The sequence below is a fragment of the Myxine glutinosa genome, chromosome 10, assembly GCF_964187855.1.
Source record: "Myxine glutinosa chromosome 10, kmMyxGlut1.1, whole genome shotgun sequence".
In the NCBI taxonomy this organism is placed as follows: domain Eukaryota; kingdom Metazoa; phylum Chordata; class Myxini; order Myxiniformes; family Myxinidae; genus Myxine; species Myxine glutinosa.
Genome location: NC_136270.1, coordinates 131,070,109 through 131,097,815, shown reverse-complemented (window position 1 = coordinate 131,097,815; position 27,707 = coordinate 131,070,109). Strand labels below are relative to the sequence as shown.

At 46.0% G+C, this 27,707-nt stretch overlaps 1 protein-coding gene across 6 annotated transcripts in view; it reads left to right on the top strand.

Annotated features, from left to right (window-relative positions):
- The first annotated feature begins 961 nt into the window (after window positions 1–961).
- Window positions 962–27,707, top strand: part of COL6A2 (collagen type VI alpha 2 chain) — a 175,008-nt gene continuing 148,262 nt past the window's right edge. Inside the window, exons 1-4 of one of the 6 annotated variants that reach the window (XM_078786116.1) lie at window positions 3,044–3,082; window positions 3,118–3,196; window positions 3,292–3,393; window positions 18,186–18,554. In XM_078786116.1, coding sequence (XP_078642242.1) covers window positions 3,059–3,082; window positions 3,118–3,196; window positions 3,292–3,393; window positions 18,186–18,554 — 574 coding nt within the window. In that variant the 5' untranslated portion in view covers window positions 3,044–3,058. Of the gene's footprint in view, window positions 1,106–3,043; window positions 3,083–3,117; window positions 3,197–3,238; window positions 3,415–18,185; window positions 18,555–27,707 lie in introns of those variants that run through there. The other 5 variants (XM_078786115.1, XM_078786120.1, XM_078786119.1 and 2 more) reach the window with 5 other exon arrangements.

The window sequence follows — 27,707 nt, the reverse complement described above, 5'->3', positions numbered from 1 at the left end:
CCCCACTTCTCAACCCCACATTTCTTATCCCCACACTTCTCAACCCCACACTTCTCAACCTCTCAACCCCATACTTCTCAACTACATACTTCTCAACCCCATACTTCACAACCCCATACTTCACAACCCCATACTTCTCAAACCCATACTTCACAATCCCATACTTCTCAAACCCATACTTCACAACCCCATACTTCACAACCCTATACTTCACAACCCCATACTTCACAACCCCATACTTCTCAAACCCATACTTCACAACCCCATACTTCACAACCCTATACTTCACAACCCCATACTTCACAACCCCATACTTCACAACCCCATACTTCACAATCCCATACTTCACAATCCCATACTTCACAACCCCACACTTCTGAACCCCACACTTCTCAACTACATACTTCTCAACCCCATACTTCTCAACTACATACTTCTCAACCCCATACTTCTCAATCCCATATACTTCTCAACCCCATACTTCTCAACCCCACATTTCTTATCCCCACACTTCTCAACCCCACACTTCTCAACCTCTCAACCCCATACTTCTCAACTACATACTTCTCAACCCCATACTTCTCAACTACATACTTCTCAACCCCATACTTCTCAACCCCACACTTCTCAACCCCATACTTCTCAACTCCACACTTCTCAAACCCGCACTTCTGAACCCCACACTTCTCAACCCATAGTTCTCAACCCCATACTTCTGAACCCCACACTTCTCAACCCCGCACTTCTGAACACCACACTTCTCAAACCCTCTTTCTCGAAACTCTCCTTAAACCACTCCCCAACATTCAGACCACGCATCTTTGTCCCTCCCACCAACATCATGCCCCGCCTCCAGCCCCGCCTCATGCCCCGCCTCCTGCCCCGCCTCATGCTCCGCCTCATGCTTCGCCTCCTGTCCCGCCTCCTGCCCTGCCCCGCCTCATGCCCCGCCCCCTGTGCGCCAGACCCGAGCGCGATTCTCCGCCGCCGCGTTCGAGAAGCGCTGCACGGAAAGCACGACCACGACACGTCTTACTGAGAGAAACCGCAAGCCGAGCAAGGATCTAGGATCCAACACCTCGCGTCTCACCTGGACGCGTGAAAGGTAAGAATTCTTGTAGACATTGTATCGCAGAACCGATGGAGTAATTTTAAACTTCTGGGATCGAATGCAGCTTAGGTGGTGTCCCGAGGGGTCCAGTGCTTCACGACCTTCCGGGTGGTTCGAATCCCTTTGGTTTTTAAACCATTATTTGTTGCGCTTCAGGTTTTTTTGACTTTGAAGGAATCTCCTCCGAATTATTTTTTCCCACATAAAGCGTTTTATTTCCCGTGGAGTTTTTGCTTCAATGTTGCACGAACTTAAACCGTTTATTATGAAATAGATAAAACACACCCGACATGGGCTAACCCCCTGTTTCTCTCCTCCCCTGGACCACCGACATGGGCTAATCCCCTGTCCTCCCCCCCTCCTCTGGACACCCGACATGGGCTAACCCCCTGTCACCCCTCCCGTAGACACCCGACATGGTTTAACCCCCTGTTCCCCCCTCCCCTGGACACCAGACATGGGTTAAACTCCTGTTTCTCTCTTCTGGACACCCGACATGGGTTAACCTCATGTTCCCCCCCCCCCCTCCCCTGGACACCCGACATGGGCTAACCCCCTGTTTTTCTCCTCCTCTGGACACCCGACATGGGCTAACCCCCTGTTCCCCCCTCCCCTGGACACCAGACATGGGTTAAACTCCTGTTTCTCTCTTCTGGACACCCGACATGGGTTAACCTCATGTCCCCCCCCCCCCCCCTCCCCTGGACACCCGACATGGGCTAACCTCATGTCCACCCTCCCCTGGACACCCGACATGGGTTAACCCCCTGTTTCTCTCCTCTTCTGGACACCCGACATGGGTTAATCTCATGTCCCCCCCCCCCCCCCTCCCCTGGACACCCGACATGGGCTAACCTCATGTCCACCCTCCCCTGGACACCCGACATGGGCTAACCTCCTGTCCCTCCTCCTTGGACACCTGACATGGGTTAACCCCCTGTTTCTCTCCTCCTCTGGACCACCAACATGGGCTAATGCCCTGTCGCCCCCTCCCGTAGACACCCGACATGGATTAACCCCCTGTTCCCCCCTCCCCTGGACACCAGACATGGGTTAAACTCCTGTTTCTCTCTTCTGGACACCCGACATGGGTTAACCTCATGTCCCCCCCCCCCCCCTCCCCTGGACACCCGACATGGGCTAACCTCATGTCCACCCTCCCCTGGACACCCGACATGGGTTAACCCCCTGTTTCTCTCCTCTTCTGGACACCCGACATGGGTTAATCTCATGTCCCCCCCCCCCTCCCCTGGACACCCGACATGGGCTAACCTCATGTCCACCCTCCCCTGGACACCCGACATGGGCTAACCTCCTGTCCCTCCTCCCTGGACACCTGACATGGGTTAACCCCCTGTTTCTCTCCTCCTCTGGACCACCAACATGGGCTAATGCCCTGTCGCCCCCTCCCGTAGACACCCGACATGGATTAACCCCCTGTCCCTCTCCTCCCCGAGAGACACGGAAATGTACATTTTCAAACATTGAGTTTTATTTTTGGAATTACGTTAAGATGACATCGAAACACCTGGGACACCTGGGAGTGTCCAAAATGGTCAGTGCTAATTGATTGGTTCTTCAAAATGGCACAATTTCCGTGGGTCGATCCCTATCAATGGTCCCACGCAACCGCCACACTCGGGGTCTCAAAACCACCGAACTTAAGGAATGACTGACCCTCCCAGAGGTGAATCGACCTGTTCTCAGGAAAGAAAACCTCACTGAAGACCCAGAGCAATAGCCCCGAGTAATTGACTGGTAGGGATGGTGATAGTAGAGGTGCACAGGAGGGTGGACTCATGTAAGTTGAAGCCTGACGAATACGTGTGCATCATGGTAAAGGTACAAGACCTCAAGGTGACTGTGTGCCCCTCCCACTCCGTGTGTATCAGGGTAGAGGTACAAGACCTCAAGGTGACTGTGTGCCCCTCCCACTCCGTGTGTATCATGGTAAAGGTACAAGACCTCAAGGTGACTGTGTGCCTCTCCCACTCCGTGTGTATCAGGGTAAAGGTACAAGACCTCAAGGTGACTGTGTGCCCCTCCCACTCCGTGTATATCAGGGTAAAGGTACAAGACCTCAAGGTGACTGTGTGCCCCTCCCACTCCGTGTGTATCATGGTAAAGGTACAAGACCTCAAGGTGACTGTGTGCCTCGTCCACTCCGTGTCTATCTGCAGCCATGGCGCTCCTCTACCGCTCCCTGCTGGCGCTATTCCTGATTCATCTCGGGTCGCCACCTGTCTCAGCGCAAGGAACAGGCAGGGGACCAAGACCTTTCGGTGGGTCACCCACTTTTTCAGGTAACTCATCACTGACACCTGCTTATCTGTGCACGGAAAGCAGTTGAAGGTGATGTTTATCGCCACCTGGTGCACATAGAGTGATGATTCTTCTTCTTCTTCTTCTTATGACAAACATGTGAAGCGCGTTTCCATGTCGCTCTGAAACAAATTTTACAAACTTGTCATGAAGTGATGGCATTTGCATCACCTTAAACCTTTTAGTTACCTGTCTCGCAATAGCCGGACTCCTTAAAGGTGAGCTTGTGTTAAAAATTACACTCAACATTGCTGGGCAACTTTACCTTTGAGGAAATATTTATTTATTACGTACACAACAAATGACATCATTGTGAGCTCCCCACGCCACAAGTCCTCCTGCATGATGCCAATTGAGCTCCCAGGTAATGACCTCACGTTGGCATGACAACGCTCGACTGGTTCTAAACAAAATAACCTCGAATAAGATCGACAAGTTGAAGCTAAATATGGCCGCCGTGTGGATTACCTCAGTTGCGACTTATTTTTGCGATGAATCAAATATTTGCAAAGAGGAGAAACATTTTAAATTGGATCATGTGGAAAACCTTTCAAATTTTCGAGGGGAACCTGGGGGGGGGGGGGGGGGGGGGGGATTTCCAATCCAGGATGAAAGAGAAATGTTACACATTGTGGTTTAGGGTTCGTTTATCATCTCGCACTGACTTCATCTAATCAGAAATATCAGTGAAGTCGGTGAAGTTGACTGTAAATTGAACGTGTGAGTCTTCGCACCACACTTCTAAACACCACACTTCTCATCACCACACTTCTCATCACCACACTTCTCATCACCACACTTCTCAACACCACACTTCTCATCACCACACTTCTCAACACCACACTTCTCAACACCACACTTCTCAACACCACACTTCTCATCACCACACTTCTCATCACCACACTTCTCATCACCACACTTCTCAACACCACACTTCTCAACACCACACTTCTCAACACCACACTTCTCAATACCACACTTCTCAACACCACACTTCTCAACACCACACTTCTCATCACCACACTTCTCAACACCACACTTCTCATCACCACACTTCTCAAAACCACACTTCTCAACACCACACTTCTCAACACCACACTTCTCAACACCACACGTCTCAACACCACACTTATCAACACCGCACGTCTCAACACCACACGTATCAACACCGCACGTCTCAACACCGCACGTCTCAACACCACACTTCTCAACACCACACTTCTCAACACCACACCACTCAACACCACACCTCTCAACACCACACTTCTCAACACCATACTTCTCAACACCACACTTCTCATCACCACACTTCTCATCACCACACTTCTCATCACCACACTTCTCATCACCACACTTCTCAACACCACACTTCTCAACACCACACTTCTCAACACCACACTTCTCAACACCACACTTCTAAACACCACACTTCTCATCACCACACTTCTCAACACCACACTTCTCATCACCACACTTCTCAAAACCACACTTCTCAACACCACACTTCTAAACACCACACTTCTAAACACCACACTTCTCAACACCACACTTCTCAACACCACACGTCTCAACACCACACTTATCAACACCGCACGTCTCAACACCACACTTATCAACACCGCACGTCTCAACACCGCACGTCTCAACACCACACTTCTCAACACCACACTTCTCAACACCACACCACTCAACACCACACCTCTCAACACCACACTTCTCAACACCACACTTCTCATCACCACACTTCTCATCACCACACTTCTCATCACCACACTTCTCAACACCACACTTCTCAACACCACACTTCTCAACACCACACTTCTCAACACCACACTTCTCATCACCACACTTCTCAACACCACACTTCTCATCACCACACTTCTCAAAACCACACTTCTCAACACCACACTTCTAAACACCACACTTCTAAACACCACACTTCTCAACACCACACTTCTCAACACCACACTTCTCAACACCACACGTCTCAACACCACACTTCTCAACACCACACGTCTCAACACCACACTTATCAACACCGCACGTCTCAACACCACACTTATCAACACCGCATGTCTCAACACCGCACGTCTCAACACCACACTTCTCAACACCACACTTCTCAACACCACACCACTCAACACCACACCTCTCAACACCACGCTTCTCAACACCACACTTCTCAACACCACACTTCTCAACACCACACTTCTCAACACCGCACGTCTCAACACCACACTTCTCAACACCACACTTATCAACACCGCACGTCTCAACACCGCACGTCTCAACACCGCACTTATCAACACCGCACGTCTCAACACCACACTTCTCAACACCACACTTATCAACACCACACTTCTTAACACCACACTTCTCAACACCACACTTCTCAACACCACACTTCTCAACACCACACTTCTCAACACCGCACGTCTCAACACCACACTTCTCAACACCACACTTATCAACACCACACTTCTCAACACCACACTTATCAACACCGCACGTCTCAACACCGCACGTATCAACACCGCACGTCTCAACACCACACTTATCAACACCACACTTCTCAACACCACACTTATCAACACCGCACGTCTCAACACCGCACGTCTCAACACCGCACTTATCAACACCGCACGTCTCAACACCACACTTCTCAACACCACACTTCTCAACACCACACTTATCAACACCGCAATTCTCAACACCACACTTATCAACACCACACTTATCAACACCGCACTTATCAACACCACACATCGTGTGTCTCCTGCGATGATTTAGTGTGTGTCAAACGGGACTTGCAGTTTGAGTATAAAATTGAGTGTAATTAAATAAACACCTCCGGACAGTTACATTGATGGCAGCTACAAGTTGCATGCCTAGGATGGCAGCTACAAACACCTGAACTGGTGCTTACTTTTCTGTCTGCATGCCGAGGATGGCAGCTACAGACACCTGAATTGGTGCTTAGTTGTCTGTCTGCATGCTTAGGATGGCAGCTACAAACACCTGAAATGGTGCTTAGTTGTCCAGCTGCATGCCTAGGATGGCAGCTAGAAACACCTGAAATTGTGCTTAGTTGTCTATCTGCATGCCTAGGATGGCAGCTACAAACACCTGAAATGGTGCTTAGTTGTCCAGCTGCATGCCTAGGATGGCAGCTAGAAACACCTGAAATTGTGCTTAGTTGTCTATCTGCATGCCTAGGATGGCAGCTACAAACATCTGAATTGGTGCTTGGTTGTCTGTCTGCATGCCTAGGATGGCAGCTACAGACACCTGAAATGGTGCTTAGTTGTCTGTCTGCATGCCTATGTAGCAACTAAATTAAAGAAATACTCAATATACAGGTAGTTTTTAGCTCACCTGGAACGAAGTTCAGGGGAGCTTATGTGATGGCACGTTGTCCGTCCGTCAATCCGTCCGTTAGTGTGTTAACACTTGAGACTTCTTCTCAAAAACCGCTGATGGGATTGCGACCAAATTTGGCACAAATTATATTTGTTGTGTTGTGACTAAAGTTTGTTCATGGCATTAAAAAAAATCAACGTCTAAGGGGGTTTACCGGGGTCAAAGTGGGTCTAGCCTAACGTCTAAGGGGGTTTACCCCCAAAATAGGAATTTGCTTTCTTTTCTGAAACTACACACACAATTTCGATGAAACTTCACCACAACCTTCACCACCCGTGATGTACCGAACTTTGTTCACGGCATTAAAAAAAATCTGCCCCTTTGGAGGTCTACAAGGGGGGGGGGGGCGGAGGGTTGCCCCCCCAAAATAGGTATTTGCTTTCTTCTCAGAAAGTACACACGTAATTTCGATGAAACCTCCTTCACCACAACCTTAATCACCCATGATGAACCAAAGTTTGTTCAAGGCATTAGAAAAATTGGGGTCTTCGGAGGTATATGGGGTTTGGGGAGGGGGGGGGGTTGCCCCAAAAATCGGGGTCTTGGGAGGTATATGGGGTTTGGGGAGGGGGGGGTTGCCCCAAAAATCGGGGTCTTGGGAGGTATATGGGGTTTGGGGAGGGGGGGGGTTGCCCCAAAAATCGGGGTCTTGGGAGGTATATGGGGTTTGGGGAGGGGGGGGGTTGCCCCAAAAATCGGGGTCTTGGGAGGTATATGGGGTTTGGGGAGGGGGGGGTTGCCCCAAAAATCGGGGTCTTGGGAGGTATATGGGGTTTGGGGAGGGGGGGGGTTGCCCCAAAAATCGGGGTCTTGGGAGGTATATGGGGTTTGGGGAGGGGGGGGGTTGTCCCAAAAATTGGGGTCTTAGGAGGTATATGGGGTTTGGGGAGGGGGGGGGGTTGCCCCAAAAATCGGTATTTGTTTGTTTGTTTAAAGTCTGATGATTATGTTCGTATGATTGTACATGCTGCCCTGTCTCCGAGCAACCATTGAAATTGCTTTAAAATGCCCTGAGCTGGTGCAGTATGTTGTTTATTCTACCCTATGTTTGTATTTATGTAGAGCGGCCAAAGGGATTATTGTGGCAGAGTAGAGTGCACAGAATGAGAGGACGAGTACGCAGCTTCTGCGAGGTCAACTTTGTACATTGATTTTGAATTTGTTTTGATAAAATAAAAGTGATAAAATGAGGTTGGGTGTATGATGAGGATGAAATAATTAGATTTTGTTGAAGATCCGAATTCAGATCCGGATACGATAATATTTTTGAGTGATTCTTCACCATTGAGAGATCGGACCAAAAACGACATGTATCACAATATTTCAAAAAGTTATGGACGATTCGGACAACATTTGGTGGACGAGTTTGGTTGGTGACAAAAAGAAGCCGATTCTATTTTAGTTCAGTTCCGGATTCGGATCCGGCCTATAAGTGGGATTCAAATTGTAAATTGTTCAAACTGGCGGGGGTAAGTGAAGCTTGCACGGTGAGGGATTGAAGGTTCAAAAAGAGGATTGTAAGTGAAGGTTCAAAAAGAAGATTGTAAGTGAAGGTTTAAAAAGAAGATTGTAAGTGAAGGTTTAAAAAGAAGATTGTAAGTGAAGGTTTAAAAAGAGGATTGTAAGTGAAGGTTTAAAAAGAAGATTGTAAGTGAAGGTTTAAAAATAAGATTGTAAGTGAAGGTTTAAAAATAAGATTGTAAGTGAAGGTTTAAAAAGAAGATTGTAAGTGAAGGTTTAAAAAGAGGATTGTAAGTGAAGGTTTAAAAAGAAGATTGTAAGTGAAGGTTTAAAAAGAAGATTGTAAGTGAAGGTTTAAAAAGAGGATTGTAAGTGAAGGTTTAAAAAGAAGATTGTAAGTGAAGGTTTAAAAATAAGATTGTAAGTGAAGGTTTAAAAAGAAGATTGTAAGTGAAGGTTTAAAAAGAGGATTGTAAGTGAAGGTTTAAAAAGAAGATTGTAAGTGAAGGTTTAAAAAGAGGATTGTAAGTGAAGGTTTAAAAAGAAGATTGTAAGTGAAGGTTTAAAAAGAAGATTGTAAGTGAAGGTTCAAAAAGAAGATTGTAAGTGAAGGTTTAAAAAGAAGATTGTAAGTGAAGGTTTAAAAAGAAGATTGTAAGTGAAGGTTTAAAAAGAGGATTGTAAGTGAAGGTTTAAAAAGAAGATTGTAAGTGAAGGTTTAAAAAGAGGATTGTAAGTGAAGGTTTAAAAAGAAGATTGTAAGTGAAGGTTTAAAAAGAAGATTGTAAGTGAAGGTTTAATAAGAGGATTGTAAGTGAAGGTTTAAAAAGAAGATTGTAAGTGAAGGTTTAAAAAGAAGATTGTAAGTGAAGGTTTAAAAAGAAGATTGTAAGTGAAGGTTCGAAAAGATGATTGTAAGTGAAGGTTTAAAAATAAGATTGTAAGTGAAGGTTTAAAAAGAAGATTGTAAGTGAAGGTTCAAAAAGAAGATTGTAAGTGAAGGTTTAAAAAGAGGATTGTAAGTGAAGGTTTAAAAAGAAGATTGTAAGTGAAGATTTAAAAAGAGGATTGTAAGTGAAGGTTTAAAAAGAGGATTGTAAGTGAAGGTTTAAAAAGAAGATTGTAAGTGAAGGTTTAAAAAGAGGATTGTAAGTGAAGGTTTAAAAAGAAGATTGTAAGTGAAGGTTTAAAAAGAAGATTGTAAGTGAAGGTTCAAAAAGAAGATTGTAAGTGAAGGTTTAAAAAGAAGATTGTAAGTGAAGGTTTAAAAAGAAGATTGTAAGTGAAGGTTTAAAAAGAGGATTGTAAGTGAAGGTTTAAAAAGAAGATTGTAAGTGAAGGTTTAAAAAGAGGATTGTAAGTGAAGGTTTAAAAAGAAGATTGTAAGTGAAGGTTTAAAAAGAAGATTGTAAGTGAAGGTTTAATAAGAGGATTGTAAGTGAAGGTTTAAAAAGAAGATTGTAAGTGAAGGTTTAAAAAGAAGATTGTAAGTGAAGGTTTAAAAAGAAGATTGTAAGTGAAGGTTCGAAAAGATGATTGGAAGTGAAGGTTTAAAAAGAAGATTGTAAGTGAAGGTTTAAAAAGAAGATTGTAAGTGAAGGTTTAAAAATAAGATTGTAAGTGAAGTTTAAAAAGAGGATTGTAAGTGAAGGTTTAAAAAGAAGCTTGTAAGTGAAGGTTTAAAAAGATGATTGTAAGTGAAGGTTTAAAAAGAAGATTGTAAGTGAAGGTTCAAAAAGAAGATTGTAAGTGAAGGTTTAAAAAGAAGATTGTAAGTGAAGATTTAAAAAGAAGATTGTAAGTGAAGGTTTAAAAAGAAGATTGTAAGTGAAGGTTCGAAAAGAAGATTGTAAGTGAAGGTTCGAAAAGAAGATTGTAAGTGAAGCTTTAAAAAGAAGATTGTAAGTGAAGGTTTAAAAAGAAGTTTGAAAGTGAAGGTTTAGAAAGAATATTGTAAGTGAAGGTTTAAAAAGATGATTGTAAGTGAAGGTTTAAAAAGAAGATTGTAAGTGAAGGTTCAAAAAGAAGATTGTAAGTGAAGGTTTAAAAAGAAGATTGTAAGTGAAGGTTTAAAAATAAGATTGTAAGTGAAGTTTAAAAAGAGGATTGTAAGTGAAGGTTTAAAAAGAGGATTGTAAGTGAAGGTTTAAAAAGAGGATTGTAAGTGAAGGTTTAAAAATAAGATTGTAAGTGAAGTTTAAAAAGAGGATTGTAAGTGAAGGTTTAAAAAGAAGATTGTAAGTGAAGGTTTAAAAATAACATTGTAAGTGAAGTTTAAAAAGAGGATTGTAAGTGAAGGTTCGAAAAGAAGATTGTAAGTGAAGGTTCGAAAAGAGGATTGTACGTGAAGGTTTAAAAAGAGGATTGTAAGTGAAGGTTTAAAAAGAGGATTGTAAGTGAAGGTTTAAAAAGAGGATTGTAAGTGAAGGTTTAAAAAGAAGATTGTAAGTGAAGGTTTAAAAATAAGATTGTAAGTGAAGTTTAAAAAGAGGATTGTAAGTGAAGGTTTAAAAAGAGGATTGTAAGTGAAGGTTTAAAAAGAGGATTGTAAGTGAAGGTTTAAAAAGAAGATTGTAAGTGAAGGTTTAAAAAGAAGATTGTAAGTGAAGGTTTAAAAAGAAGATTGTAAGTGAAGGTTCAAAAAGAATATTGTAAGTGAAGGTTCAAAAAGAAGATTGTAAGTGAAGGTTTAAAAAGAAGATTGTAAGTGAAGGTTCAAAAAGAAGATTGTAAGTGAAGGTTTAAAAAGAAGATTGTAAGTGAAGGTTTAAAAATAAGATTGTAAGTGAAGTTTAAAAAGAGGATTGTAAGTGAAGGTTTAAAAAGAGGATTGTAAGTGAAGGTTTAAAAAGAGGATTGTAAGTGAAGGTTTAAAAAGAAGATTGTAAGTGAAGGTTCAAAAAGAAGATTGTAAGTGAAGGTTTAAAAAGAAGATTGTAAGTGAAGGTTTAAAAAGAAGATTGTAAGTGAAGTTTAAAAAGAGGATTGTAAGTGAAGGTTTAAAAAGAGGATTGTAAGTGAAGGTTTAAAAAGAGGATTGTAAGTGAAGGTTTAAAAATAAGATTGTAAGTGAAGTTTAAAAAGAGGATTGTAAGTGAAGGTTTAAAAAGAAGATTGTAAGTGAAGGTTTAAAAATAACATTGTAAGTGAAGTTTAAAAAGAGGATTGTAAGTGAAGGTTCGAAAAGAAGATTGTAAGTGAAGGTTCGAAAAGAGGATTGTACGTGAAGGTTTAAAAAGAGGATTGTAAGTGAAGGTTTAAAAAGAGGATTGTAAGTGAAGGTTTAAAAAGAGGATTGTAAGTGAAGGTTTAAAAAGAAGATTGTAAGTGAAGGTTTAAAAATAAGATTGTAAGTGAAGTTTAAAAAGAGGATTGTAAGTGAAGGTTTAAAAAGAGGATTGTAAGTGAAGGTTTAAAAAGAGGATTGTAAGTGAAGGTTTAAAAAGAAGATTGTAAGTGAAGGTTTAAAAAGAAGATTGTAAGTGAAGGTTTAAAAAGAAGATTGTAAGTGAAGGTTCAAAAAGAATATTGTAAGTGAAGGTTTAAAAAGAGGATTGTACGTGAAGGTTTAAAAAGAGGATTGTAAGTGAAGGTTTAAAAAGAGGATTGTAAGTGAAGGTTTAAAAAGAGGATTGTAAGTGAAGGTTTAAAAAGAAGATTGTAAGTGAATGTTTAAAAATAAGATTGTAAGTGAAGTTTAAAAAGAGGATTGTAAGTGAAGGTTTAGAAAGAGTATTGTAAGTGAAGGTTTAAAAAGAGGATTGTAAGTGAAGGTTTAAAAAGAAGATTGTAAGTGAAGGTTTAAAAAGAAGATTGTAAGTGAAGGTTTAAAAAGAAGATTGTAAGTGAAGGTTGAAAAAGAAGATTGTAAGTGAAGGTTTAAAAAGAAGATTGTAAGTGAAGATTTAAAAAGAAGATTGTAAGTGAAGGTTTAAAAAGAAGATTGTAAGTGAAGGTTCGAAAAGAAGATTGTAAGTGAAGCTTTAAAAAGAAGATTGTAAGTGAAGGTTTAAAAAGAAGTTTGAAAGTGAAGGTTTAGAAAGAATATTGTAAGTGAAGGTTTAAAAAGAGGATTGTACATGAAGGTTTAAAAAGAGGATTGTAAGTGAAGGTTTAAAAAGATGATTGTAAGTGAAGGTTTAAAAAGAAGATTGTAAGTGAAGGTTCAAAAAGATCATTTTAAGTGAAGGTTTAAAAAGAAGATTGTAAATGAAAGTTTAAAAAGAGGATTGTAAGTGAAAGTTTAAAAGAAAGATTGTAAGTGAAGGTTCAAAAAGAAGATTGTAAGTGAAGGTTTAAAAAGATGATTGTAAGTGAAGGTTTAAAAAGAAGATTGTAAGTGAAGCTTTAAAGAGAAATTGTAAGTGAAGGTTTAAAAAGAGGATTGTAAGTGAAGGTTTAAAAAGAAGATTGTAAGTGAAGATTTAAAAAGAAGATTGTAAGTGAAGGTTTAAAAAGAAGATTGTAAGTGAAGGTTCGAAAAGAAGATTGTAAGTGAAGGTTTAAAAAGAGGATTGTAAGTGAAGTTTAAAAAGAAGATTGTAAGTGAAGGTTCAAAAAGAGGATTGTAAGTGAAGGTTCAAAAAGAAGATTGTAAGTGAAGGTTTAAAAAGAAGATTGTAAGTGAAGGTTTAAAAAGAGGATTGTAAGTGAAGGTTTAAAAAGAGGATTGTAAGTGAAGGTTTAAAAAGAAGATTGTAAGTGAAGGTTTAAAAAGAAGATTGTAAGTGAAGGTTTAAAAAGAAGATTGTAAGTGAAGGTTCAAAACGAGGATTGTAAGTGAAGGTTCAAAACGAGGATTGTAAGTGAAGGTTCAAAAAGAGGATTGTAAGTGAAGGTTTAAAAAGAGGATTGTAAGTGAAGTTTAAAAAGAAGATTGTAAGTGAAGGTTTAAAAAGAAGATTGTAAGTGAAGGTTCAAAAAGAGGATTGTAAGTGAAGGTTCAAAAAGAAGATTGTAAGTGAAGGTTTAAAAAGAAGATTGTAAGTGAAGGTTTAAAAAGACTATTGTAAGTGAAGGTTTAAAAAGAGGATTGTAAGTGAAGGTTTAAAAAGAAGATTGTAAGTGAAGGTTTAAAAAGAAGATTGTAAGTGAAGGTTTAAAAAGAAGATTGTAAGTGAAGGTTCAAAACGAGGATTGTAAGTGAACGTTCAAAAAGAGGATTGTAAGTGAAGGTTTAAAAAGAGGATTGTAAGTGAAGGTTTAAAAAGAGGATTGTAAGTGAAGGTTTAAAAAGAGGATTGTAAGTGAAGTTTAAAAAGAAGATTGTAAGTGAAGGTTTAAAAAGAAGATTGTAAGTGAAGGTTTAAAAAGAAGATTGTAAGTGAAGGTTTAAAAAGAGGATTGTAAGTGAAGGTTTAAAAAGAGGATTGTAAGTTAAGGTTTAAAAAGAAGATTGTAAGTGAAGGTTTAAAAAGAAGATTGTAAGTGAAGGTTTAAAAAGAAGATTGTAAGTGAAGGTTTAAAAATAAGATTGTAAGTGAAGTTTAAAAAGAGGATTGTAAGTGAAGGTTTAAAAAGAGGATTGTAAGTGAAGGTTTAAAAAGAGGATTGTAAGTGAAGGTTTAAAAAGAAGATTGTAAGTGAAGGTTTAAAAAGAAGATTGTAAGTGAAGGTTTAAAAATAAGATTGTAAGTGAAGGTTTAAAAATAAGATTGTAAGTGAAGTTTAAAAAGAGGATTGTAAGTGAAGGTTTAAAAAGAGGATTGTAAGTGAAGGTTTAAAAAGAGGATTGTAAGTGAAGGTTTAAAAAGAAGATTGTAAGTGAAGGTTCAAAAAGAAGATTGTAAGTGAAGGTTTAAAAAGAGGATTGTAAGTGAAGGTTTAAAAAGAGGATTGTAAGTGAAGGTTTAAAAATAAGATTGTAAGTGAAGGTTTAAAAATAAGATTGTAAGTGAAGTTTAAAAAGAGGATTGTAAGTGAAGGTTTAAAAAGAGGATTGTAAGTGAAGGTTTAAAAAGAGGATTGTAAGTGAAGGTTTAAAAAGAAGATTGTAAGTGAAGGTTTAAAAATAAGATTGTAAGTGAAGTTTAAAAAGAGGATTGTAAATGAAGGTTTAAAAAGAAGATTGTAAGTGAAGGTTTAAAAAGAAGATTGTAAGTGAAGGTTTAAAAAGAAGATTGTAAGTGAAGGTTCGAAAAGAAGATTGTAAGTGTAGGTTTAAAAAGAAGATTGTAAGTGAAGGTTTAAAAAGAAGATTGTAAGTGAAGGTTCAAAAAGAAGATTGTAAGTGAAGGTTTAAAAAGAAGATTGTAAGTGAAGATTTAAAAAGAAGATTGTAAGTGAAGGTTCAAAAAGAAGATTGTAAGTGAAGGTTCAAAAAGAAGATTGTATGTGAAGGTTTAAAAATAAGATTGTAAGTGAAGTTTAAAAAGAGGATTGTAAGTGAAGGTTTAAAAAGAAGATTGTAAGTGAAGGTTTAAAAAGAAGATTGTAAGTGAAGGTTTAAAAAGAAGATTGTAAGTGAAGGTTCAAAACGAGGATTGTAAGTGAACGTTCAAAAAGAGGATTGTAAGTGAAGGTTTAAAAAGAGGATTGTAAGTGAAGGTTTAAAAAGAGGATTGTAAGTGAAGGTTTAAAAAGAGGATTGTAAGTGAAGTTTAAAAAGAAGATTGTAAGTGAAGGTTTAAAAAGAAGATTGTAAGTGAAGGTTTAAAAAGAAGATTGTAAGTGAAGGTTTAAAAAGAGGATTGTAAGTGAAGGTTTAAAAAGAGGATTGTAAGTGAAGGTTTAAAAAGAAGATTGTAAGTGAAGGTTTAAAAAGAAGATTGTAAGTGAAGGTTTAAAAATAAGATTGTAAGTGAAGGTTTAAAAATAGGATTGTAAGTGAAGTTTAAAAAGAGGATTGTAAGTGAAGGTTTAAAAAGAGGATTGTAAGTGAAGGTTTAAAAAGAGGATTGTAAGTGAAGGTTTAAAAAGAAGATTGTAAGTGAAGGTTTAAAAAGAAGATTGTAAGTGAAGGTTTAAAAATAAGATTGTAAGTGAAGGTTTAAAAATAAGATTGTAAGTGAAGTTTAAAAAGAGGATTGTAAGTGAAGGTTTAAAAAGAGGATTGTAAGTGAAGGTTTAAAAAGAAGATTGTAAGTGAAGGTTCAAAAAGAAGATTGTAAGTGAAGGTTTAAAAAGAGGATTGTAAGTGAAGGTTTAAAAAGAGGATTGTAAGTGAAGGTTTAAAAATAAGATTGTAAGTGAAGGTTTAAAAATAAGATTGTAAGTGAAGTTTAAAAAGAGGATTGTAAGTGAAGGTTTAAAAAGAGGATTGTAAGTGAAGGTTTAAAAAGAGGATTGTAAGTGAAGGTTTAAAAAGAAGATTGTAAGTGAAGGTTTAAAAATAAGATTGTAAGTGAAGTTTAAAAAGAGGATTGTAAGTGAAGGTTTAAAAAGAAGATTGTAAGTGAAGGTTTAAAAAGAAGATTGTAAGTGAAGGTTTAAAAAGAAGATTGTAAGTGAAGGTTCGAAAAGAAGATTGTAAGTGAAGGTTTAAAAAGAAGATTGTAAGTGAAGGTTTAAAAAGAAGATTGTAAGTGAAGGTTCAAAAAGAAGATTGTAAGTGAAGGTTTAAAAAGAAGATTGTAAGTGAAGATTTAAAAAGAAGATTGTAAGTGAAGGTTCAAAAAGAAGATTGTAAGTGAAGGTTCAAAAAGAAGATTGTAAGTGAAGGTTTAAAAAGAAGATTGTATGTGAAGGTTTAAAAATAAGATTGTAAGTGAAGTTTAAAAAGAGGATTGTAAGTGAAGGTTTAAAAAGAAGATTGTAAGTGAAGGTTTAAAAAGATGATTGTAAGTGAAGGTTTAAAATCAAGATTGTAAGTAAAGGTTCAAAAAGATGATTGTAAGTGAAGGTTTAAAATCAAGATTGTAAAATTGTAATCGATGAAAAGGAAAAGTACGTAATAAATAGATGGACCATTAAAGTTTTCCACATTTGTTTTTAGAAGCACAATGATTACGTGTTTGCCATTTCTTCCTTCATCTTAAGCTGCACCAACGGAGAAGGGTTGATTGTTTGAGCTTGTGCTTCCCCGTGTAGAGCATTCTTCCCCCAACCTCCAATCTTTCTCAGTAATGACTCCTCTACCTCATGTTTCAATTGTTTCTCTCATGCCCCTGCCATTGGAGGACAACCAGGTAAGATGGCCTCCTCTACCTCATGAACCCCTAAGAATTATTGGACAAAGATCAATTTCTTTTGAAGTCATGTGTGTAACCATCTTACTATAATTCACCAGATGTCCGTCCGTCCGTCTGTCTGTCTGTCTGTCCGTTCGAAGGTACCGCAAAAACAGCTGAACCGATCGCAACGATATTTTGGGTGGGTAATCCTGGGATCTCCAGGAGTAAAATAGGCTATATTGTTTTTCCAATTTCAGCTTTGGTCTCCAGGATTCTCAGGTTTGGACTCCCGCATAACATTCGCATTCGCATAACATTCATTGTGACGATGTTTTCATTGTGACGTTGTTTTCCCGGGTGCCGCACAAACGGCTGCACCGATCACTGCACGGCTGCACCGATCGGACTCGGTGACCTCGGACAAAGACCTTTTATAAGGACATGGGTTGAATCCCTGCTTGAGAGAATTCCAACCTCCTCCCCGCCATCACGGTCGTCTCTCCAACTCACAATCCCACGAGATATGCGGAAAGGATGACCCAAAACCAATTATCTTCTTTTCGATTCGTATATAAACATCATTAAAAGTAAATAATGACCTCGGCCAAAGTTCAAACGACGTTTAATCTCTACATGAGAGAATTCCACATAGCTATTTGGGCAGTGAATACGCTAACATATCGCTGTCTCCATCGATCTTGCCAAGGCCGTGACAGCTATCGGCTCAAAATCCTTTTAACTGTTGATTTGGTAGTTTTTACAATGAAGGAAACACGTATCGGGAGTACATACGACATAGCGATTATGAATGTGACAGCTCTGAGGCGTCTTTCGCTCTGCATCGCAGTGACGGTGAGCACCAAGATCGCGGCTGTAAGATTAAAATCTGGCTTAAAATCCCCTCACCACCCAAAGCCTTCAACCAGACATATTAACACGCTCCTCCCCATTCACTCCCGTTCTTCAAAGCAAAGCGGTAAAAATTGTTGTATCGCCATTATATTAGGGCGGGTACGAGCAACGGTACCCACCCTAAGGACGGCGCTTCAATTTTGAGGCGCGATTTATATAAACATCCGTTAAATATCACACGCAAATCATCAAAATCTAAACAGTATTTTTAGAATTTCAATTAAAAAAAACACATCACTGTTCATATCGGTAAATATTATTCCATCAGGTTTCAAATCTTGATATCAACTGTACGCGTTTCTTTCGGGAAAAAAAGGAATGATTTTGTACCTCTTCTTCAGCTTAGTACTTCAGGATAGACGACATTGTTGATAAAAGTTCCTTTTCTCTCTTTGAAGTTCTTGGCAAACATTTTTATATTGTTACTGCTGCCAACGCGACGCCATGGCATTATTCATAACATTCATTCATTCATTCATTCATTTAATGATCATTAAACATTATTCTTACGCTATCATATATTCTTATTCTTACGCATTATTCTTACTGATATTTTACCTTTTCATTTGGGCCTCCCAATTGAAGCGACGCCCATAGGGCGGGTACCGTTGCTAGTTTAGAGAAATAAGAGAATTAACAGACTGACCCATGGCAAGTTGGAGTAAGGAAAGTCCTTAGATGGTTCACATTACATTGTTAACCCAAATTTATACCTTCATCCTTTCTCATATTTTGTTACCTTGAGTTTTAAGCATTCACATCAAGTTATAACCATGATTCTCTGCCCTTCAGTCTGTTGTGCCATATTGGTGTTCTGTCCCTTACATACTCCCTTGATTTACCTGCAGATCCTATGTGCACCGTAACGACCTACTTTTCGTTGGACACGTCGGAGAGCATCGCTCTGCGTATCAAACCATGGGGAAGCTTGGTCGATTCTCTCAAACAATTCATCAACATGCTCGTAAGAAGACTTCCGGTCGAATCGAGCACCACGGGGATGAAGTTCCGCTGGGAGTTCGGAGGTCTTCACTACTCGGACGAGGTTCAGATCTTCAGCCCGATCACCGAAAACAGGGACATCTTCGAGAAAAACTGCAATAAAATATCGTACATCGGCCGTGGGACATTCACCGACTGCGCTCTGCGGAACATGACGCAAGAGATTCTGTCGCACGGAAGGGGCTCTCAAATACGCTTTGCCGTCTTCATCACAGGTGAGCCATTGACCTCCTCATCCCCTCACATTCGGTCTTACCTTTTATACAGACATCCCTGGAGGGTTACTGCACGTAGTTGATAGACAAATCAAGAAATTATGAATTAAAAAAAAAAAATTCATGTAAACTTGATGATCTTTGTCAAGAAAAAGGTGGGTACTTACATTTTAGCTCACAGGTAGTGCACCTGGCGTTGTGCTGTCTAGTCTGGGTTCGATTCCTGACCCAACCACTAACTGTCCGATTGGTGCTCTTCTCAGGCAGGGCCTGGAATCAACAAGTGCACCATCCCCTCAAATGGACGACAAACCATGTGTCCTGTCTGCAAGATCTTGCCTCACCTCAGTCTGTCTGCTTTGTGACGTTTTCACAATTTGATAAAAACATAACGCAGCATCAAATAAACTATAAAACAATGTATTCCTTCACTAGCAGCATATAGCTGTGTGTTGCATCTCATGTTGTGCTGCTGATGCAGTGCCTCCTGAAGTTAACTTAAATTTACACCGATTGCCAGCACAAAATGGACAACCTGTTATGAAAGACAGCATGGGTTCTTCAACATCCTCCAATGATGCTATTGAAGGAGCTGCGCTCCAACGCGAGTCGAAAGAATTGACGCGACCAAAGACGGAATTCGTCCGAGTTGCTTTATTGAAACAAAACAGCTCAGGTATTCTCTCAAGCCCGTTTATCGGGCAGCAATATATATACACATTTATGTCGGGAAGTTTGCCCGGCAAAAGCTATACCGGGCATGCCCGGGTGTCAAGGGCGAGTCCTGGAAAGGCGAGTCTGGACATGCCCGGGCGTCCTGGACGCGGCCTGGCAAGTCGAGGCTGGGCGCGCCCGGGCGCTCTGGGCGAGCCCTGGAAAGGCGAGAGCGGGCATGCCCGGGAAAGACGAGACCGGGCGTGCCCGGGAGGTTCGGGCGTGCCCGGGAACGGCGAGTCCGGGCATGCCCAGGAGAGGCGCGTCTGGGCCCGTCCGGACAAGCCCGGCATGGCGATCGCGCCCTGGCCGCGTCCTGGCAGGTGCAAGGCGATTGTGTACATTCAGCGGGAACCGCTACACACGCCCCTCCAGAATCGACCTGCACCGGCAGGGTCAATTTAAGGGGGGTCCGGATGACCCGGCCGAAGCGACCCCTGGAGGGTCGTGGGGGGGGGGGGGATCCGGTGGTGGGTGGTCGAGCATGGGGAACTGTAGACGGGGGGCGGCCTCGCCGCGGAGGAAGGGCCAACTGTGGTGGTCGGTCGACGTCCACGTGCGCCGGTTTGAGGCGGTCCACAGAGATCCGGTCCGACCGGCCGCCGACGTCGACGACAAAGGACTTGTCGCCCCGTCGCAGGACCCGGAAGGGCCCGTCGTACGGCGGCCGGAGTGGCCCCCGGTGCGCGTCATGACGCACAAAGACGTACTCCGCTGTGCGAAGCGTCGGGGGGACGTAGGACTGGGGGCCACCGTGGCGGGACGTTGGCACGGGGGCAAATCGGCGGGCGGCCTCCTGGAGGTCCGAGCGCTGGTGTGCGGCGGACCAGGGACTGGTAGCGTCGGGCACGAACTCGCCCGGGACGCGGAGCGGCTGGCCGTAGACGAGCTTGGCGGCGGATGCCCGGAGGTCCTCCTCGGGGGCCGTGCGGAGGCCCAAAAGGACCCACGGCAGCCGGTCGGTCCAACCGTCGTCTTGAAGGCCGGCCATGAGTGCGGCCTTCATGGAGCGGTGAAACCGCTCGCACAACCCGTTGGCTTGGGGGTGGTAGGCCGTGGTGCGGTGCAGCGTGACCCCCAACGAGCGGGCGACCGCGCCCCAAAATTCGGACGTGAACTGTGGGCCGCGGTCGGACGAGATGTCCGCCGGTGCACCGAAGCGCGCAACCCAGGTGGCGATGAACGCCTGCGCCATGTCGGCGGTGGTGGTGGAGGTGAGGGGCACGGCCTCTGGCCACCTGGTGGTCCTGTCCACCATGGTGAGCAGGTGGGTGAACCACCTGCGATGGGGGCAGGGGACCCACCAGGTCCACGTGGACGTGGTCGAAACGCCGTGCAGGCATGGTGAAAGGTGCTAGCGGGGCCTGGGTGTGGCGGTGGACCTCGGCCCGCTGGCAGGCCGTGCAGGCGTTGGCCCAGTCGTGGACGTTCCGTCGAAGGCGGTGCCAGACGAAACGCGCCGACACCAGCTTCTGAGAAGCTTTCCGGCCCGGGTGAGAAAGGCCGTGGATGGAGGCGAAGATGCGGCGCTGCCAGGAAACGGGCACGATGGGGCGAGGCTGGCCCTGGGAGACGTCGCAGAGCAGGACGGTGCCCGCGAAGGGGATGTCGGCCAGGCGGAGGCCCATGTCCGCCGCCCGGAGGGCCTGCACCGAGGTGTCGGTGATCTGGTCGGCCGCCATGAGCGCGAAGTCCACGCCGAGGTGGACCGCGTTCGTGCTGGCCCGAGAAAGACAGTCAGCCACAGCGTTGTCTTTGCCGGCGACGTGCCGGATGTCCGTGGTGAATTCCGACACGGCGGAGAGGTGGCGCTGCTGGCGGGCCGACCACGGCTACGTGACTTTGGCCATTGCGTAGACCAACGGCTTGTGGTCGACGAAAGCCGTGAACGGGCGGCCCTCCAGGAGGTGTCGGAAATGGCGAACGGCCAGAAATAGACCGAGCAGCTCGCGGTCGAACGTGCTGTGTTTTAACTCGTTCGGCCGGAGCTGCCGGCTGAAAAAGGCGAGTGGCTGCCAAACCCCGTCCACCCATTGTTCATGGACGGCGCCCACCGCGTAGTTGGAGGCGTCCGTAGTGAGGGCGATGGACGCGTTGAGCACCGGGTGAGCCAGCAGCGTTGCATCGGCGAGGGCCCGTTTTGCGCTCGTGAAGGCCGCGTCCATGGCCGCGGACCAAACGATGTCATGCTTGGCCGGCTTGCCCCGGAGGGCCTCGTAAAGGGGCCGCATGAGCTGAGCAGCGCGGGGCACGAATCGGTGATAAAAATTCACCATGCCGAGGAACTCTTGTAGGGCCTTGATGGAACGGGGACGCGGGAACGTGGTGATGGCCTCGACCTTGGTCGGCAGCGGCACGGCCCCAGTCTTGGTGATGCGGTGGCCCAAAAAGTCAACGGTCGTCGTGCCGAAGTGGCATTTGGCCGGGTTGACAATTAAGCCGTGCTCGCTGAGGCGACCGAACAGTGTTCGGAGGTGGAGGAGGTGCTCGGCGCGGGACGTGCTGGCGACGAGGATGTCGTCCAGATAGACGAAATGAAATGGCAGGTCGCGCAGCACGCCGTCCATTAAGCGCTGGAACGCCTGGGCCGCGTTCTTGAGGCCAAACGGCATCCTCAAAAATTCGAACAGGCCGAACGGCGTGATGACGGCCGTCTTCGGGACGTCGGCCGCCCGGACAGGTACCTGGTGGTATCCCCGTATCAGGTCAATTTTGTAAAAATATGACCCGTCCCGCCAAACGGGCGGAAAAGTCCTGGATGTGCGGGATCGGGTACCTGTCGGGGGTGGTAGCGTCGTTGAGGCGGCGGTAGTCGCCACACGGGCGCCATCCGCCCCCCGGCTTTGGCACGATGTGCAGTGGTGAGGCCCACGCGCTATTGGAGCGCTGCACGATGCCGAGGTGCTCCAACGCGTCGAACTCGGCCTTTGCCACGGCGAGCTTGGCCGGGTCGAGGCGGCGGGCCCTGGCGTAGACCGGCGGGCCCGTAGTGGGTATGTGGTGCTCAATCCCATGCCGCACTGCGACGGCCGAAAACGTCGGCCGCGTGAGGGCCGGGAATTCCGCGAGCAGGCGAGCGAACTCGTTCGCCGTCGGGAGGGCGCACGCCAGTTCGGTCGGCACGGAGCTGCTCATCATGCACGCCAGGGAGCTGAAGGTCTCGGCGTTGACAAGGCGACGACGTTTGACGTCGACCAGCAGCCCGTGCGCGCAGAGGAAGTCGGCGCCCAGCAAAGCCATGGGGACGCAGGCGGTCACAAAGGTCCACTGAAAGTGCTGGCTGCCGAAGCAGAGGGTGACGTCTCGCGGGCCGAAAGTGCGTATGGCCGAGCCATTAGCAGCGACCAAAGAGGGGCCGCAAACGGCGTCCCGCCTGTCCTGCTCGGAGGCGGGTATGACGCTCAGTTGGGCGCCGGTGTCACAAAGGAAACGCCGCCCGGACGCTTTGTCCCGAATAAAAAGCAAGTTGCCCGAGTGGCCGGCGCTCATGGCTGGGAATGAACGCCAGCCCGGCCGTTTCCCGACTTGCCGAAAGTGCACGGGGGTCGGCACGTCCGAGCCTTGTGTCCGAACCTGGCGTGGAAATAACACCACACCTGGTCAGGTGGAGGCCCCGGCCGTCGTGTCGGAAGCGGTCGGCGCGGCGTGGCGGCCGCCAGTTGCACCGGCAGTTCGGCCTCCAACCGCGCAGGGCGCTCGGGCGTCGTGGGCGTCGCCTCGGACGGCGGCAGGCTCCAGGTAGCCGCGCCGATGTGTTGGCCCGCTGAGGAGATCTTATCGGCTTCCCTGGCGAGGGCGCGGGGATCGGTGATCGACGTGCCAGCCAGGGCGAGGCGTACCGGGTGAGGCAGCTGGCGAAGGAACAGCTCGCGGAACAGAAAATCCGGAGAGTGCTCACCGAGCAACGAGAGCATATAGTCCATGCGCTCGGATGGGCGCGTGTCGCCGAGCTCGGGCAGGTCGAGCAGGCGCCGTGCACGTGCCGCCAGTGAGAGGGCAAAAGCGTCGAGGAGGAGCGTCTTCAGCGCGTCATACTTGTCGGCAGCCGGCGGGTGCTCAAGGAGGCTCAGGGCGCGGGCCGCGGTGGCGGAACCGAGCGCTGCCACGACGTGGTGGAAGCGGGTGTCGTCCGCGGTGATGCCTCGCAGGGCGAACTGGGAGTCCGCCTGGGTGAACCAAACAGCCACGTGAGCCTCCCAGAAGGTAGGTAGTTTAAGAGTCACTGCCGTGTCCATGTCGGTAGGTCACCAGTGAAGGAGCTGCGCTCCAACGCGAGTCGAAAGAATTGACGCGACCAAAGACGGAATTCGTCCGAGTTGCTTTATTGAAACAAAACAGCTCAGGTATTCTCTCAAGCCCGTTTATCGGGCAGCAATATATACACAAAGAATTAAGTTAAGCACCCCTACACAACGAATTAAGGTAAGCACCCCCTAATATATTGTTGCGAATATGGAATTTGGCCTCCATATCCGCTTGTAAATATTCCCCTATTTTCTCCAATACTCCCCAACTTTCCCCAATCCCCCATTCCCTAGTCCCATTGCATGTAAATAACAATCAGTAGAGCCGACCTTCCCCTTATTCCCCCATTAAATGTCGTGCCCAGGTCCACCGCACCACACGTAGACAACTTTCGGACATCTTCCTAGTTATTCTTATTCTATGTCAGTTAAGGCCTCGTCTCCATTAATTATGACTCTTCGTTGCACCAGAATGTGATTATATGGCATCAGTAGTGAGTTTAGGACCTTTCCCATACCTCCTTCCATCTTCTTCCCCAACAATTACAACAACAACAGAGGAGATGGCGGCGGAGCGGGGGAGGATGCGTCCTCACACCGGCTCGATTAGCTCCAGACCATGCGCTCCACGGGGTTACCACGAAGGGGCTCCTTGTCAGCTCCTCGTCAAGGGCGGAGCCTGGTAAACCCCCCGCACGCACCCAATGAGAAGCAACGTGCCGATTCCACGAGGCGGAGCTAACGAGCCGAGGGCGTGTCACTCCCCGCCGGATATACGCGGCCCCGCGCCGGATGTGACGTGAGATGCGCACCCAGCTTGGAGAAGGAAAGCCACCTGCGAGAGCTGAGTGAGATGCGCACCCAGCTTGGAGAAGGAAAGCCACCTGCGAGCGCTGAGTCAGATGCGCACCCAGCTTGGAGAAGGAAAGCCACCTGCGAGCGCTGAGTCAGATGCGCACCCAGCTTGGAGAAGGAAAGCCACCTGCGAGCGCTGAGAGAGATGCGCACCCAGCTTGGAGAAGGAAAGCCACCTGCGAGCGCTGAGTCAGATGCGCACCCAGCTTGGAGAAGGAAAGCCACCTGCGAGCGCTGAGAGAGATGCGCACCCAGCTTGGAGAAGGAAAGCCACCTGCGAGCGCTGAGTCAGATGCGCACCCAGCTTGGAGAAGGAAAGCCACCTGCGAGCGCTGAGAGAGATGCGCACCCAGCTTGGAGAAGGAAAGCCACCTGCGAGCGCTGAGTCAGATGCGCACCGAGCTTGGAGAAGGAAAGCCACCTGCGAGCGCTGAGTCAGATGCGCCCCCAGCTTGAGCAGACAAGACGCCATCCGAGCGCTGCGACCTCCCCGCATCTCTGGACCGGACCGAGTCGATTCTGACCTTTGAGCCCAGGTGCACCTGGAGCCATCGCTACCCGCCTGTCCTTTCCATCAATCCCCGTGTGAGTCAGCTTTGTCCCGTTTATCTGTCGTCTGTTGGGAATAATATAAGATTGTGTCTAAGTGCTTGTCTTTCTATGCTGTCCCTCTTGTAGTTGTAATCTAACCTTCCGCCTTAATATAACCTCCTCCGGAGGTCTTGAGAACTGAACCCCTGGCGTCGTATTGTGTTATTGTAATCCAGCCGGGTGTCTTCTTTTTCTTATTGAGCCAGCATCGCGCGACTTCGTCAACGTCGAGTATAGTCGGGTAATTTGTGCGGACACGACGGCCATTCCGCTCGGCCCACTTTAACATCAAAGTCGTGTCAGTAACAATTGGTGTCGGGAGTGAGATTCGAGGCCCGACCAAATTTTGAAAAAAAAACGAATAGAGGGAAAAAAAAAAAAAAAATTTGGTCAAAATTTGGAGCGGCCGAAATTTGTTTTGTTTTACGAAACTCGAATTTTGCAAGTCGCGCTATGGCGGATCAAGACGGCTGGGGTCCGGTAGGGGAGAGTGAAGCAGGGTCGGTCCAGGACCAAATTGAGACACGTGAGGAGAGCGAAACAGCGGGGGTAGCAGACGCGCGAAATGGCGCCTCGCACATAGCTACGGCGGCCGCACCCGCTGCACAAGTGGGAGGGATGGCCCAGATGCAGGTCCTCATGGAGCAATTTATGGCGCAAATGCAGGCGTCCCTCAAACTGCAGAGTAACCAATTGGGGAACCGGATGGATGCTCAGGGTGAGCGATTGGAGGGCCAAATGGGGGTAATGGGAAACCAAATGGGGGTAATGAGGGACGAAGCGAGGGGTACCGGTGAGAAGTTAGACAATAATTTTGAGGAGTTAGACAAGAAAATTGGGAAGTTAGACAATAATTTTGAGGGGTTAGACAACGGGATAAAAGAAGTGAAAAATGGGTTAATGGGGGTAGAAAATAGAATGGCTGCCCAGGAGAATCAGATAGAGGGAGTGAAAAATGGGTTAGAGGGGTTAGAAAACAGTATGGAAGGCAAATTGAGGGACATGAGGGACCAAGCGGAAAGGGAAGTTAAACAAATGGAGCAGCAGATAGAGGGGGTCAGAATGGGGGTAGAAACCAAACTGGATGCTCACAGGGAGGAAATGGAGCAGATGAGGGTGGCATCTGGGCAGGAGATGCAAGTGATGGGAGAGGAGATCAGAAGAGGAGTGAGTGAGGAGGTCGGAGGAGTGCGCGAGGAGGTGAGGCACTGTGAGGAGCACATGGAAAAGGAGGTGAGAAAGGGGACTGTAAAGTTACAAGGGGGCATAGAGGACCTGACGCAGGAGGTGGAGCAGCTGACGGTGGGACAGACGGAGTTAGTGGAGCAGGTTCAAAGGAACACTGCGGTATTAGGAGGTTTAAAGGCGACACAGAAAGAACTAAAAGATGACTTGGTAGCGACGAAGAGGGAATGTCAGATGGTACGTGAGGGACTGACAACGAGGTTGGACGAGGTGATAGAGGTAATGGAGACGAAGGACCGGCAGGTGAGGACGCACATGGAAACGGTCAAGGTAGCCTTGGAGGACGAGCTTGAGGAGACATACCGGGGAATAAAAGAGGTGAGGCACAAATTAGAAGAAGTGGAAGAAGGGGTGAGCGAAATTAAGAAGCGACGGAGAGGGGATAACAAAGAGATAAAAGAGGAGATGAAAGAATTGGTCCAAAGTCTGTGTTTGGATCGTGATGATGTGCTCATTAACCGGATGAGGGATTCGCAGGTGATGGAGGAGAAGCGAAGAGGAAGAGGACCCGGTGTAAGTGGTGACCAATATGGTCGTGCGTATGATGCGCCAGGGGATTTAAGAAGCTTGGGGATTGGTTTGGATCCGGGTGTTCGTGAAAGGCCGTTGGTGAAGTGTGCGACAGGTCTGGTGTGCGAAAGAGGAGGTGTGCGAGAAAGTCCGACTCTGGGGTGTGTGAGGAAAAAGTGCACGCCGAGGAGTGAGTGTGCCGTCAAGAGTGAGTTGGTCGAAGCGCGTGTGCGAGGGGGCACAGGGAAGCGCGGGGTGGTGAGTGTTACAGAGGGTGTGACGGGAGAGTGTGCGCGAGAAAGGTGTGCGCGAGAAAGGTGTGTGACGGACAGGTGCATGGGGAAAGAGTGCGCTGTCAAAGGCAAGGAAGAATGCACACCTGTGGTGAGTGTTAGAGAGGGTGTAACGGGAGAGTGTGCGCGAGAAAGGTGTGTAACGGACAGGTGCATGAGGAAAGAGTGCGCTGTCAAGAGTAAGGGTGAGTGCGTTGTCAAGAGTGGTGGTGAGAGTATTGAGAGTGACAGGGAGCGTGAGTTAGTTGTGACAGGTGAGCGAGGATGTACACCTGGGATGGAAGGATGCACACCTGGAATGGTAGAGCGTGAGTGGGAATGCACGCTGGAGTTGGTGGTGAGGCACGTGGTTGGGTGTGCGAATGAGAGCACACCTGTGATTGTCACAGAGGAGGTGACCGAGGAGGGGGCGCGAAGCGGTGTATTGGTGAGGTGTGCGAGCAACGAATGTGTGCCAAAGTGTTCGGTGGTCAGGTGTGTGACCAAGGCTGTGAGTGGAATGGGTGTACCGAGGTGTGTAAGGAAAGGTACGAGGGGCATGGAAACGGCTGGATGTGTGAGCAAGGAACGGGCTGCGGGGTGTAAGCATGCAGGTGAAGCATCGACATTAAACGGGTTAGAGGTTAGGTCGACTTTTAGCCGAATCGGGCCCTCGGTGCGTGCTGGACCTCGCTTTGAACGGCCGCGTCCGTGCTCCACTA